The sequence below is a fragment of the Notolepis coatsorum genome (genome assembly GCF_963971535.1).
Source record: "Notolepis coatsorum genome assembly, chromosome: 20".
Taxonomy (NCBI): domain Eukaryota; kingdom Metazoa; phylum Chordata; class Actinopteri; order Aulopiformes; family Paralepididae; genus Notolepis; species Notolepis coatsorum.
In genome coordinates, this window is record NC_140184.1 from 45104972 (window position 1) to 45120061 (window position 15090).

The following is a 15090-nucleotide window of genomic DNA, read 5'->3' on the forward strand; positions in this document are numbered from 1 at the left end:
TTTTTTTTGCCGAACCACTCCTTATGGGCTCAGTCAGTGACACTAAAGCAGATAACGAAGTATCTACTATACTTCCGGTCGGGGGGTTTCAAAATAAAAGAGCGACGTTTACACCACCGGAAATACGTTTATTTTGTACATTATCTAACTTTAGGTTAGTTGTAACGTTAGTTTAGGTTCGTGTTAACGTTAGATAATGTACAAAATAAACATTTCCGGTGCTTTAGACATCGCTCTTTTATTTAGAAACCCCCCGACCGGAAGTATAGTAGATACTTCGTTATCTGCTTTAGTGTCACTGACTGAGCCCAGACAGGAGTGGTTCGGCAAAAAATAGTTCAGATTATATTTGCTTAGAAAACGTAATTGTCGAATTCAATTATTTTTTATTTCTCCACGTGGTAAATACACAGATCACAACATGTTTACAGGAACGTTTTGGAGTTGTATTTGGATTGTATTTCGTGACTGTAGGGAACTTCAGGGTAAAGGACTGCCCCACTTCCAGTGATGAAGCTAAGCTACGCTAACGGAGCGGCTGTTCCCGAAGCCTACTGCATGCAAAGAGAAGAAAAAGGTATGTATCTTCTTGTCTAACTCCAGGGAAGATGGCAAATAAGCTAATTTCCCAAATGTTGCCGTTTTCATTTAAGTCTGTACTGTTAAGTAAAGGTAATGGATCAGAACAGTAGAATACTATGTGTTGATATTGTAAAATTCAAATATGTATTTGCGGTGGAAAAAGTGGTATCGGTGCATCTCTACTCATTAGGTGCTGTGTGTACCAAGTTATGACTTGCCATTATTGAATTTACTGCCTCAGTTCGCCGTCCCATGGCCAATTTAATACCGCACCCCGCAGTTTAACCCTTTGATCGCCGGGGTTAAATTCATAATTTACCATCCCTCGCCAGCCCCTATTTAACATGGAGAAGTTCCCCTTCTTTGCAGGGCTATAACTTTTTAAATTGTATTGCTAAATTGACATTATTATGGCCCATTCAACGTCTTATATCTATTGTTCAGGGTTGTAGCAACGTTATACTTTTTCATTCACATATTCATACTAAAATACGGTCTAAAGTATAAGTATGTTTTTATCGTTTTCTGCAGCTTTCTCCAGAACTTGATTTATAGCCCTAAATGCATTATATTGATGATCAAATACAGTTTGGTAGGAATCTGTGCGAGATAAAAAAAATTCAACTGGAGATGCTACGTATAATCTGATGATGACCGGATGGGCAGGGGGGTCGTTTATAATTCCGTGGGCAACGTCATATCATTCATCTAGTGTGGGTGATATGATCATCAGAGCAGTTAGTATAGAATACATTAGAAAATAACGCTGAAACTCACCGTATCTTCCTCGCGGCGTTGGGAGATGAGCGTGGAACAGAATTTTTTCTATTATGGGATGTCGAAATATCCGATCCATTTCCAGGTTGTAGAATAGTATATACGTCCAAATCATGTTGTTTATCGAGTTATTTGCACCGATCGGTGTTCACTGTGTCAAGATGGAGTCCTGCTAACGATCGCGAGTGCCCGGACGAAATATGGGTGAGCACTTCCTGTTTGGCGCGTCACTTCCTGTTGGGCGATCTGCCGATCGGCCACCAGATGGCGGTCTTGAACCGTTAGAGAGTTGAGAGGGACTCACCATTACATATAATGTCTCCGGGAGAGAAATATGATTTCGATCACAGATTTTTGAAATATTGATATCAAATACGTGTTACGGCGTCTTCGGCAGAATGAGCATGGCGGGGAATGACGAGTTTCGGCGTCTTCGGCGATCAAAGGGTTAACCAAGGATCACCAAAATGAGTGTCCTCGACTGACACGTGACTTTATGGTTGTGCACACTGCAATTTAGTCCAATGAAAGATGAACTATAAATAACGGCAACGACTGTGCTCCCCTTGAAATATGAGTGTTGTATCATTCCATAGCACTACTTGGGAGAACGTGCCCAGGCTCTGCCTCTGATGTATCACCACAGCTCCCTGTCACATGGCGACCTGGAGCCCTTCTTGAGTGTGTGCTTGTTGGACCCGAGCTTCCCTGCTTTTGTAGAGGAGGTGGAGAAGGAACTGAAGAAACTTCTCCAGGACTAAAGAAGTCTCAACAACAACAACAACAACAACAACAACAACAACAACAACAGCAGCAGCAGCCAACGGCCGAAAGGATTAAGGTCAATTCAGTCACTTGTTCACTTCCACACACTTGTCAGGTGGGAGTGTTGGTGCAGGGTCAGGTTATTTTCAATGCTTGCTTCTTAAACTGTTTTAGACATTGATTGTTATGATTTACATTCGAAAGAGGGCATTTTTGCCTCTGCTTGAGTTGTTTTGGAAAGAACTTACAAACATTTATTAATTTTGGAGCTTTTTATTCAGAAAAAATTATTGGTCTCATGTTTTATCGTGGCTATATACTCAGCTCCTTCCATTCCCATTTCCCACCCACTGCAGGTCCATTTGCACTTCAACACACATGGATACACTGTATTATAGAAAGGAGTCATGCAGCTACAGCAGTGCATTTTGCTATACCAGCTTCCAAGTGATCCAACCATATTAAAGCTTCACTGAGTAAAACAACTTGCCCTCAATATATCTATTTATGAATACATATTGCATAGGATTATAGCCATGCTGTACAATTTAAGAGAAACAAAAATAAAAAGGAATGAATGAAATTGGGAAATATAAAATATTTGCTATCATTTGAACACTCATACTGCAACATATACAAGACATCTAAGTTACTCTGGAAAAATAAAATAAAAATAATACACTTATTTGTTGTTTCATTTGACTAGTTTAACACACAATTTTCTGTAATCACTCAATTAAATACTGTCTGTCATTGAAGCATTTGCTTCACAATAAAAGTTATATTAAAAGTGGACTTGGCCTGTCACAAAATCAAACATAGTTAAATGACCATGATATGCTGTACACATTTCTTCAATAATAAAACTATATTTTTTTGTTAAGTTGATAAAAAAAAAAAAACATATGTAATTTGACATAAAAAGCCATACTGACATGAGGGGATAACAACAGAAAATGCCTATTCTGAGTACCCTATTGCGTAATTATCTTGCATGCATTTTACATGATATGTAATACAAAAAGGATCACCTCATCTGAGGACATGATAAAATGAATTAAGGAGACATCAACACCACATTTTTTAAAATGTGTACACCTCCATATTGGATTTAGCCATCTTCATCCTGAAATCTTCACGTAAGACTGAATAAGGCATGCTTAAGACAGCCATTTTGTTCTCTTTGTTGCCAGTGTTACGCTGATATTGTTTCTCATAAAAGAGACAAGATATGCTTCATTAAAAACTGCCTGGGGCTCCTTCCTCAGATACCCTTCACATGGTCAAAATCTGCAGTTTTGTCATCGCATCTGTAAAGGAAAATCAGGCAAGGTGTTATATGCATAATCATCCCACCAATGAGTTTTCTTTAGGTTCCGTCTTCCGTCCCTCTCAAAAACAAACAAATACATACTTACTTCAATGAGTAAATGGCTTATTTTGGATTCCTCTGGCGAATGTTTTTGTCTTTGTGGTTGTTTGTTGAATTTGTTTTCCTAAGTAAAGAAATATGGATAAGTGATCTGAGAGTAGTGAAATCTCAAGCTCAAGAGAATCATCAGTGTTATTATAATGGTGTTCACATACATCAGTGTTATTATAATGGTGTTCATATACATACATTGGTCCAGCTGGTTCGTCATCTTAGAAATGAGGAGAAAACAGAGGGCGGGCGGGGGGTTAGAAAAAGGGTAAACAACAGCATATTTTTAAAGCTAACTATACAAGCAATTTGAATCTTGTTGGTTCCTTTTTCATATTGTGTTGTTTCATAACTGTGTTGTGAATTTAAAAAGATATCCGGTTGGCTCACTATAGGTTAATCTAAACCATTTATATTGAATTGAATTAAATTAAATTTAGCCATGGCATACTGAATTAGTTCAGCCATGAAATGGCCTACTACATCAGTGTAATATTATGATTGATTTACACCAATGTGTATTATACTGTAGGTTCCTCTCAACATGAAGTGACCATTATTTCTTGTTAAAGAACATTTTAATTCCTATCTGGAATTTACATAATTCTACGATATGGTCCAGTCTTAGAGTCTTATTATTTATCTTTTTTTATAATACACGTGTCCCTAAAAATAACCGTGTATCCAAAGACACAGTTGCTCAGTGATTCATGTACAGTAATGATAACCTGCTAGAGGATCATTAGCAAGTGCTGATGAATTCCACATTGTGCAATACCCACACGACAAGGCGGCCCATGTTCATCATACAGATGAGAATGTGTCAATAGATTAGCTAACATTAAAAACTGAGTTTGTTTTAGGAACATGCAGCCACAGGTATGCGAGCAGCAGCATTCCACATAATTAATATGGAGCAGTTTATGGTTACAATGTTAGACAAAACAACATAGTTGAGAGGCAATTCGGGGTTGAGCATGTTACCATGGCGCACATCTGTCTGCACATCCCTCCATCCCCCCTTGTTTCAACCCTTGACCAGCTGAGCTTTAAGTGCATAGATATCCAGCTACTGGATGTTTTAAAATAATGCAATTGCAAGTACAAATACAGACTTTTACTATGTGAGATTAAATATAGCAACACTAATGGCCATTTTATTTCATTAGATAACCAGTTACAATAGCTGTACCTTGAAAGGGGCAGATGTATTTAGTTTACACATTATCATTATTTCATAACCTGTTGTTTCCAAATTATCACACACAGTAAAAACTTGTATTTCAACATTCTGTAAAATATAATGGAAGTCTAAACCTTAGCCTCAAATCCCTTATCTATGCAATATACAAGTGTTCAAAACAAAGCCAAGCCATCATGATGGCAGAATTCATAATGCACACAGATATGGGACGGAGCTCCTGTGAACACAGGAAGCTAAAAGGAGGTTTTAGAGCGACTGCACAGAGTGAGTAGTGAGGCCTCATTTCTGATTTGAATGGTGTGACACATTGGAAATATAATCCACCTTAATCTCTCCTGTAGATAAAACCATAGCAAACTAACACTGTATACAGTATTTATCTAGGCAGGAGCACACATGAATGCTGCATTCATTAGTTTTCTCATTTGTGTATGTTGTTCTGTGTCTGGCTGTAGTAACTTGATTGATTGTTGCTGTTTTTTTGTTTCATTTCTTTATCAAGAATTAAAGTCCTCGTTTGTTCTGCACAGTGTAAAATCTGCCATTTAGATGTTACAATAGGCTAAATATGATTGCTATGCAGTGAAGGATAGGCTATTAGGCTTATAGGTTGGCTGTCATTTGTGAAAACATATTCAACTGCATGGGCCCTACTAAATAATGGGGGCGACAGTGGCTCGGGAGGTAGAGCAGTCGTCTGCCAATCCGGAGGTTCCCGGTTCGATTCCCACTCCTGGGCAGTGTGTCGATGTGTCCTTGAGCAAGACACTTAACCCCTAATTGCTCCCGATGAGCAGGTTGGCACCTTGCATGGTTGCCTCCGCCGTCGGTGTGTGAATGTGTGACTGTGTGAGTGAATGGGTCAAAATGTGAGTAACAAATTGTAAAGCGCTTTGGATAAAAGCGCTATATAAAAAAGCAGCCATTTACCATTTAAATGAATGTGAATGGAGAAATTATTTATTTTGAGCAAAATCACTATATAACAACAGGCTCAACTATTTCCTTTTCGAAGATTTCCAAGGCAAATATCATAATGGTCTTGATGGATTGTAGGCTTAAAGGGGAACTCCACTTTTTTTGGAAATTAGCTTATTTAACATCTTCCCTGGAGTTAGACAAGAAGATGCATACCTTTTTTGTCTCTGTGCGTGCATTTTAGCTTTGGGAATAGACGCTCCGTTAGCATAGCTTAGCTTCATCACTGGAAGTGAGGCAGGACAGTAGCCTTACAGTGCCTTACAGTGTATTGCAAGGTCTGACATTGACCAAACTTGATATGCATGACCTTGGTGGGCTCTAGGTCAACTCCTGAAAAGGGGGTCAATGTCAGACCTTGCAATCAAAAGTTAGGGGGCGCACTGAAATTATGGCAAGGGTTATTAGCCCCCTAACTTTTGATTGCAAAGTCTGACATTGACCCCCTTTTCAGGAGTTGACCTAGAGCCCACCAAGGTCATGCATATCAAGTTTGGTCAATGTCAGACCTTGCAATACACTGTAAGGCACTGTAAGGCTACTGTCCTGCCTCACTTCCAGTGATGAAGCTAAGCTATGCTAACGGAGCGTCTATTCCCAAAGCTAAAATGCACGCACAGAGACAAAAAAGGTATGCATCTTCTTGTCTAACTCCAGGGAAGATGTTAAATAAGCTAATTTCCAAAAAAAGTGGAGTTCTCCTTTAATAGACACAGATAGAACTTGATGGAGAAAGAAAATCTCCAAAAGCATGCAGAATCTCTCACTTACCACCTATTTAGACAATGATGCCATTAGGAAAGAGGGGAAAGAATAGTAACCAGTCATATCTTGGGTCTGATATTGTAGGTGGTAGAGCCACAGGCTACTTGGCTTTCAGAATCATGAACAATGTTTGTTTTCAGTATGGTGGACAAAAAGAGTCCTGATGAAGCCATTAGTGTAGTTGAGTAGACACAGACATAGCAAATGAAAAGGTTAGCTGTAGGCCCCCTGTTGTTTGCCGAATGTGTGTCTGTAAAGGTTATTAGCATTTAATATTTGGCTATGTTTGACAGTGCTCCTCCCCATGATGACTGTGGCAAGGAAGTGAGTCCCTTGAAGTCAGTTATTCACCGCTGGTAGAGCTCATGAATATGCACAAGTTCACTAGCAACAGTATACTTTCCTCTATGGTCAATTCTGATTGGCTCCATTGTGACATTGTGGAGCCAATGGAATCTCTCAAGAACTGTGTATGTCTTTTGTGAGATACAGTATTAGGTTTGAACCACTCTTTTGCCCATTGGGGCTATAAATTAGGGCTAGTCAATATGCCCAAAATATCACATCACAATATTTATTTGAGTTCTGACTGTATATATTGATTGCCTTAAAGGAAAACTCCAACATTTTGGGAAATTAGCTTATTTGCCATATACCCTGGAGTTAGACAAGGAGATGCATACCCTTTTCTTCTCTGTGCATGCAGTAGGAGTAGGAAGACGTTGGGAACTAGGCTAATGGAGGAACCTACTTCCAGTGACTGACGCTAAGCTAAGCTAACGGTGCACGTCTTGCTACTCCTACCGCATGCACAGAGAAGAAAAAAGGTATGTATCTTGTCTAACTCCAGGGTAGATGGCAAATAAGCTAATTTCCCAAAATGTTGGAGTTTTCCTTTAAAAACATACAGTATATATAAAACTTTATTTTTTAACACATTGGGCGCCATGGGTTATACCCATCAATATACCCAGTCTGCCACCACTGTAAGCCTATGGAGATGTTTACCTTCTTTGCAGGGCTATAACTTTTTACATTTTATTGCTATATTGACATTACTATGGCCCATTCAACATCGATTATCGTTCAGGATGTGGGAACATTATATTTTTTCATTCATACATTGTTGTGTTAATACCGTCTAGAATATAAGTATGTTTTTAAGCTTTTCTGCTGTAATTCCAAAAACGAGGGTTATATATTCGTACTGGCATCGCGTCCCGCTCTTAACACTTTGGCTGCCGGGAACCGTCTTTAGACGTCTTTACTGGCCATGCTAAAGTTGCCGGAGGACGCGTTACGTCGTCCTTATATCAATATTTCAAAAATCTGCGATCGGATTCATATGTCCCCTCCGCTGGCCTGAGATCCACCAGCAGGACCCACTGAGCTCTCTGGCGGTTCAGGAGCGCCATCTGGTGGCCGATCGGCGCAATCGCCAAACAGGATGTGGCATAGAGGTTGTGCTAGACGTCCGTAGTACTTCCGGGCGCTCACTATAGGTCATGGGACTCTGGCTCGTCACGCTACACGGTGATCGATTGGCAATAACTCGATAAACAACATGATTTGGACGTATATACCATTATACAAACTGGAGATGGACCGGGTAAAAATATATCCCATAATGATAAGATTTCTACTCTACGATGATCGCCCAACGGCGCGCGGAGACTGGGGTGAGTTTGAGCGTGTAACGTTACCGTCTTCGATACTAACTGCTATTATCAACATTTGACCCACATTAGATGATTGGTATAACGCTGCCCACGGAATTATAAACGCCCCCTCGCCCATCCGGTCAACATCAGATGACGTGTAGTAACTTCTAGAAGTACGTCTAGTTGGAATTTTTTATATCGCGCTGATTGCCATCAAACTGTATTTCATCATCAATATAATGCATTTGGGGCTATATATCACGTTCTGGAGAAAGCTGCAGAAAGAGATGAAAACATACTTATACATTAGACCATACTTTACTATGAATATGTGAATGAAAAAGTTTAACGTTGCTACACAATGAACAATACATATAGGACTTTGAATGGGCCCTAATAATGGCAATGTAGCAATAGAATTTAAAAAGTTATAGCCCTGCAAAGAAGGGGACTTTCTCCATAGACAAATTGCGCTGGCAATCTATGGTATATCATGAATTTAACCTTAGGCAGCCAAAGTGTTAAGCCATACCGAGATATACCTCATCTCATGTACCTAGTGTACTCCATCAACGAATAAACCAATACACCCAGCACCTGCCAGGCCCCGCCCTACTGCCGTACTATATAGTACTAGGCGTGGCCTCCACTCACTCTTCCTCTTTTTTCGTTTCCATCATAGCGGATGCATGACACCCTATGCAACTAGTTGTTATGAAAAGTTTAGATAATATTGAGTGCTTACGGAGATTTGCTTACCCCTGGAATCTTTGGGGTATGTTCCAACGACACGTCGGGTCTATTCTGATGTTCCTTCGTCTTGTGGCAGCAGATCGAGGGACGAGGTTGCGTGCGAGGTTGGCTATCGAGCCGGCTCGCACACAGGTAGGCCCTGTGTCATCAGGCATTGATGCTAGTGTTAGTAATGCTGGTTGTTTTGTTACACAACCGAGTTGTGTGTCGGCGCCTGGGGCGGGATGGTTTGGTGAACGTTCCCCTGAAGTGGACGGTTTCCAAGCGATCCTGGAGTGTGCTGCTAAACACTAATGCTAACGCTAATGCTAATGCTGAAATACTGGGCACTGTTCTAATGTTCCCCGCCGTGGGATGTTGCCGCTTTTCCCTCCTCTTAACCGGTTCATTGATGAAGGTCAGTCGGTAGCTAATGTGGGGGGTTTTGCTGAGTCCTATTTTACCCTTTTACGGGTAAATGGGTTGACAACAGGGTGCAGGGCGGGTGTGCCGTGGCTAGGTAGCCAGGTAGCATCGATCCTGTGCCCCGGCGGGGTTGGACGGTGTCCCACCCGGAAGCCGATGCTTGAGAGCGAGTCGGCCCGGCGGGTGGCAGTATGGACTGATGAGAGCTATACTGCTGCAGGATGGAATTTAGCAGCGGCCAGTGTTGTGGCTCAGCTGACTGTTTTTCTGTCCACATTAGCGTTGAACGCTATGCTATATTGGGCTACTGTTTCTGTTCTGTCTCTCTGCTACAGGAATGTCTGTCTATACTACTCTTCCCTCCTCTCAACCATTCATGCTGACGGTCAATCGGTGTCTACTGGGGGAGTAGTGCGGGGGGGGGCTTTGTTTTCCTTCAGGGGTAAATGGGCTGAGGTCTAGGGCTGGTGTGCTGTTGTGAATATTATGAATGAATGCGGGACTGGTTCTCTCTGGTCCGCCTCCCCATAACGTTGTGTGCATGGGCTTGCCCATTCTACAGTATGTTCGTGGTGTTAGTTCATTTATTCATTAACCCCTTCATGGTGCACACCACAGTGGAGGTTGCTGGTTGCAACCACCACTGGTGCTCTGTGTTAGCATCAGTCCTTTGCTTTTGACATGTTGAAACAGTGCCCCGCCCAGCCGACGCCATGAGGTGGGTCGGCCCGGCGAGTGGCTGGTGGGCTGCTAAAGCCTGTACCGCCACGGTATGGAATTGGCAGCGATTAGTAACTGTGTTCGAATTGCTGTTTTTTCTATAAAAAAAATGGTGTCTGGTGGCGGGGCCTTGAGGGCCAGCCGACGTCGACACATCGCGCGAGGTTGTTGACGTTATTAGCTTTGACCTAGCCGCAAGCTATAACCGCTCAGGGCTCCCCTCTCCGCAGAGGATTTTGGTCTTCCGCTGGAGCGCGGGCGGTATTTGTCCTAGGCCCCACACCGCCTCACACCGCACAGCCAGAAGAAGAGAGAGCACGGCCTCGTCAGCGGCGATGACGAGGCCCTCAACAGGCGGCCATGTTTTCCCCCGCCAGAGGTATCCTGGGCGTTGAATCGACAGGTGTCCACAAGGCCGACAGCCTTGGCGGCCGAGGGATCGGCCATGTTGGATGAGCTCGGCTTGGAATATACAAGCCGTCGCTGTCCTGTCGCGAGCAGCCCGCTCTCCGATCACTCCCTCCCCCAACACCAGCGGAAAAGGGGCTCTGATTGTTTCCTTTGGCTGCGGGCCGCGTGCCTTCGTTGAAGCGCGGTCGGCCCCACTTTTCGCTTCTCATGGGGACAGGGGCTGACACCCAGTTGATGGCTGAGCCTGGGTCTGTCCGTGAGAATGTTGTGCTGTCAAGCGGCTCCCACACCATAAGCTGTGTTGGTTGAGCCTGGTGTTACGTCTGTCAACTATAAGTGTTGTCAGCAGGGGGGCTCGAAACCTTTTTGAGGCACACAGTGCGGGCTTCCCCGACCTCGCCTTCGCCAGGCCAGGTATCATGTTGGTGCCTCCCACTCCTGAAAGATTGGCAGTGGTCTCGCAGGCGCGTGATTTGGGTGGTAGTAATATCACTGCAGGGCTACGGTGTGTAGGAACCCATGGGGGCCTCACACCTTGCATGTCCGGCTGCAGAACAACTCCTCAGCATGTTCTGGAGGGGTGTTCAGTGGGGGAGTTTTTGTCACCTAGAACTGATGGCAGCTTCCCCCGTATCAAACCGGCCCTTCCCCCGTATCAATCCGGCCCTTTCTGTCGGGTTCCCCCCTTGGGTGCGATTGCCTCGTGGGTAGTGTCAGGGTCAGATTTCCCGACACGGAACGCTCTGCTCGCACGGGTTCACGGTTGGCTACGCACAGCGGGTGGGATCGGGCCGCCTATCTACAGTTCCTAGCGGACCTGCGCCACATGGCGGCGGGTGCGTTGGGAGTGTCATCACATATGGCTACAGCAGTACAGGGCCGCCTCAGGGGGTGTGCGAGCAGTGCGGTCGCACAGGGCCTCGCGGGAAGGGGGGCACCCCACAAAAAAAAAAAAAATTTAAATAAATATGTTTTTTTTTTTTTTTATTATTTTTTTTTTATTTTATTTTTTTTAATTTTTTGCAAGGCCCCCCTTCCCACGAGGCCCTTTTTCATCACAGACCTAAAATCTAGTTTTGCTTATATGCTTATATATTTCACATTAGACACGTTCCTGGCTCTGAGGCTCTGCAGGCAGCAGAATTGGTTTCAATGAGGGGAGGGGTTACAGCCAGGTAAGGTAGCGTCTGTTGAGTTCATTGTGTGTGTCTGTGTGCGTGCCGGGGGGGGGGGGGGGGCGTGAACCGACTCATTGCCAGACGTGAGCGATTCGACTCACGCTCACGGCAATGAATCGGCTCTTATGAACGAGTCGCTCATGACCAACCCATCACTAGCGTCTGACTATTTCGCGCGTGCAGCATTGGAGCCTAGGTTATGCCAGCCAAGATGAAGAGGACATCGTTCGGCAGATGGACTGAAGATGAAAGTTGTTGCATGTTAGACAGTTCAGTCAGGCTAGCCATTAGCTACGTTATAATATTAAGTGTGGTTCAGTCGGGATATAGCCATGATGATGTCGGCTAGTAGCTAGCTTAGCTAAAGGCTAACTTGCGTTAGCTAACCTAGAGACAGCGCGTGCAGCATTGTTATGCCAAGATGAAGAAGATGGTCGTTCGGCAGATGAACTTCGTCAACTCCACGCGGTTGTCTCCATCCTCTTGGACGTTTGGTGAGTTTTTAATGCACTCTATTCTATTCCTGCCGTGGATATCTCTCTCTCTCTTTCTCTCTCTGGAGCCAAACTGGCCGACTAGCTGTTGTAGTACTAGTAGCTAACGGTGTGTGGCCTGGTGTCAGCACCTGTATTGCTTTTCTCATGTTGTACAGTTTTTCAGTGGTAGCCGCATAGCTTGCTTCTGCGTTAGCTAATGGTTAGCGATAGCCGGGTTGAGCTAACTGTTAGCCAGTTAGCTGTTTAGCTACGACGTTAGCTGCCGGCTGCGCTCGGCTGGGAACGTTAGTTTGATGCTATCAGTTAGCCTAGAGTTAGCTGTTAGCTTGTGCTACGACCATTGACATTAGCCGTGAGAATAGCAGGCCCTGGCACTCTGACTACGACATCATCTTTGACAGAAGATGTAGTCGGGCCTGCACCATGACAAGGCTCCGGCCATAGCTTCTTTTTGTCCCGCCAGCGAGAGACCTTTCGTCAGCGTGGAGACCTGTGTTGCGGCCTTTCGCCCTGCGTTCCTCATGCAGGTAAGATGTCATGACATTACCCCACTCTTCCTTCCTTCCCCTCCCGAATGTTTTGTTAATAACGATGTTTTTTTCTAGGCAAAACATATGTTACTTCACAACATTTGGAGATACGACATGTGCTGTGTGTGAATTGTCTTGGTCGTTTGTGTAGCTTGGGTAGCGTTGGGCCGTTGGCCAAAGCTGTGTGTGGCCTGGTGTCAGTACCTGGCTAGCCTATTTAGCTGAATGCTGTTTAGCTGTTTTCTCTGGTATAGACCCTCTTCTCTTTGGATTTAAGTGTTGATCTTTGTCCTTTTGGATCTATGTATATTCATGTTGCCTTTGTGAAGTTATCTTTTCCTTCTGTTTTGTTCTTCCATTAAAAGTTGAATATCCTTTTAGGGGCTCATCTTTGCTTATCTCTCTCATACATGCTCTCTCTCTAACACACACACACGACAAACACACATGCTCTCTCTCTCTTTCTAACACACACAGTCTGCCTATGGCGGCCTTTCTCGATGGCTAGGCTGTGCTCGCTGAGTCTGTACCTAGTCAAGGATCTTCAGTCACAGTGCTCAGGTATTCTGCCACTGTGTACTCTCTGTTTAGGGCCAAATAGCATTTCAATTTCTTTCCAATGTGTCTCTCTCTCTCTCTCTCCCTCTCTCTCTCTCTCTCTCTCTCTGTACACTGTATATTGACTGTAGAACGGGAGCTCTCTCTCGCTCTCTCTCTTGCTATATGTTGACTGTATCATGCCCAGCCTCGGGCAGCGCTATTATTTAAGAATATGTTGACTGTATGAAAAAAAGAAAAAAATTATATATATATTTTTTTTATTTATTTATTTTTTACCTTTTCGGGGGGGGGGGGGGCTCGCATTTAAATCTCGCACAGGGCCTCGCATTTCTCCCAGGCGGCCCTGCAGCAGTACCATATGTCGAGGTGGATGGAGAGAACGCTGAGGCGGGGACTTGTATTTACACAACCCCACCCGTTTTCGGGTTTGGTACAGACTCTATTGTCAGGGTCACCAGCAGTGACCGCTCTGGTCGACGAGATCCGATCTCTGTGGACGAAGCAAGCCATCGTCGTGGCGTTTTCCTCCCGGTGTTCTCTGGTGCCTGAGAAATCGGGAGGGGGGGGGGGCGTCAAACCCATGTTGGACCTGTCCCATGGGGAGGTTCGGCATTTTTTGGATTGTCTCCTACCTGTTGAACACTGTCAGGTGGGGGTCTGGTTCTCCTCCATAGACCTGTAGGATGCGTGTTCGCATCCCCGATCTTCCGTCCTAGGGCTTACCTACGCTTCCTTTGCAGGGTTAGCGTATGAGTACCAGGGGCTGCCGTTCGGCTTTTCTCTGGCTCCCCGCATCTTCACCAAGTGCATGGAGGCCGCACTAGGCCCTATGCGTCGTCAGGGGTTACGAAGTGTATTCTGCCCTGCCGACGTTCTGGTCCTTGGCGGTCAAGGTGGATCGTCAGGTCTCATGCCAGGCAGGTTTCCTACCAGCCTGGGGTTGCTGTAGACTGGAAGTAGAGTACTCCTCTTCCCAGTTAACGGGTGGAGTGCTATGGGCATCCCTCTCAGAGCGTGTTCCGTCCTAGGACGGTTACGGCGCTGTCCGTGATACGCCTGCTCGGTATGAGGGCATCTGCTCATTCCGTGGTCCCTCTTGGCCTCCTCTTCACCCCAGGAGGAGGTTACGGAGGCGGTTCTTTTCCAGTATGGAAATAGACCCGGTGAGAGGCAAGTCAGGACGGACGATACGACGTCAGGAGTACGCTCCCCCCGTCTGCACCGGGCGGCGGGCGGGCGGCTGGCTATGGGCGTTCTCCATCTGCGCGGCCTGAGGGCTCTCCACATCCCCGGCAGGGTGAATGTGGGTACAGGTGTAATGTCGCGGGGCGGTCCTCACCCTGACGGGTGGGGATTACGTCCGGACATAGTCAGGCAGGTCTGGGACCGATGCTGTGCCGCCTGGGATTCTTTCCCCATACATCTGTTAGGTCAGTTGTTGGGGCGGGTACGTTGAGGAGCGCAGGTCCTTGATCCTGATTGCGGCGGACCGGGGCGCAGCTGTGTGGTTCCCGGTCCTGATCCAGCTCTTGGTATCCTGTCATGGCCTGTTCCTTGGTCATCGCGGGCCCTCTCTCAAGCGCACGGGTCTCTGTGTTAGTTCCCTGTGCTGGGCCAGCTGCTGGTGGGTTGGCTGGTGAGAGGGTGAGTCTGGAGAGGATGGATCCTTCTGTGGTTGGTACCATCCGGAACGCGCATGCTCCCTCCACTATCGCGGGTTACGCGGGTAGGTGGCGTATTTTCCAAGAGTGGTGTAAGGCCACCATCTTGTGAAGCGTTTCCTGCTTGGCGTTCGACGCCTTAAGCCGGTGAAACGCTCTTTGGCTCCGAGCTGGGATCTTCAATTGGTCCTCGGTCGGTTGTCCTTGGCCCCGTTTGAG

At 45.3% G+C, this 15090-nt stretch overlaps 1 protein-coding gene across 1 annotated transcript in view; it reads right to left on the reverse strand.

Annotated features, from left to right (window-relative positions):
* Nucleotides 1-2387: 2387 nt before the first annotated feature.
* LOC311247357 (neuroplastin-like) overlaps nucleotides 2388-15090 on the reverse strand; it is a 63104-nt gene continuing 50401 nt past the window's right edge. Inside the window, exons 7-9 of the mRNA XM_084337729.1 lie at nucleotides 3746-3767; nucleotides 3543-3620; nucleotides 2388-3434 (exon numbers count right to left, since the gene is read on the reverse strand). Coding sequence (XP_084193855.1) covers nucleotides 3560-3620; nucleotides 3746-3767 — 83 coding nt within the window. The 3' untranslated portion in view covers nucleotides 2388-3434; nucleotides 3543-3559. The remainder of the gene's footprint in view (nucleotides 3435-3542; nucleotides 3621-3745; nucleotides 3768-15090) is intronic.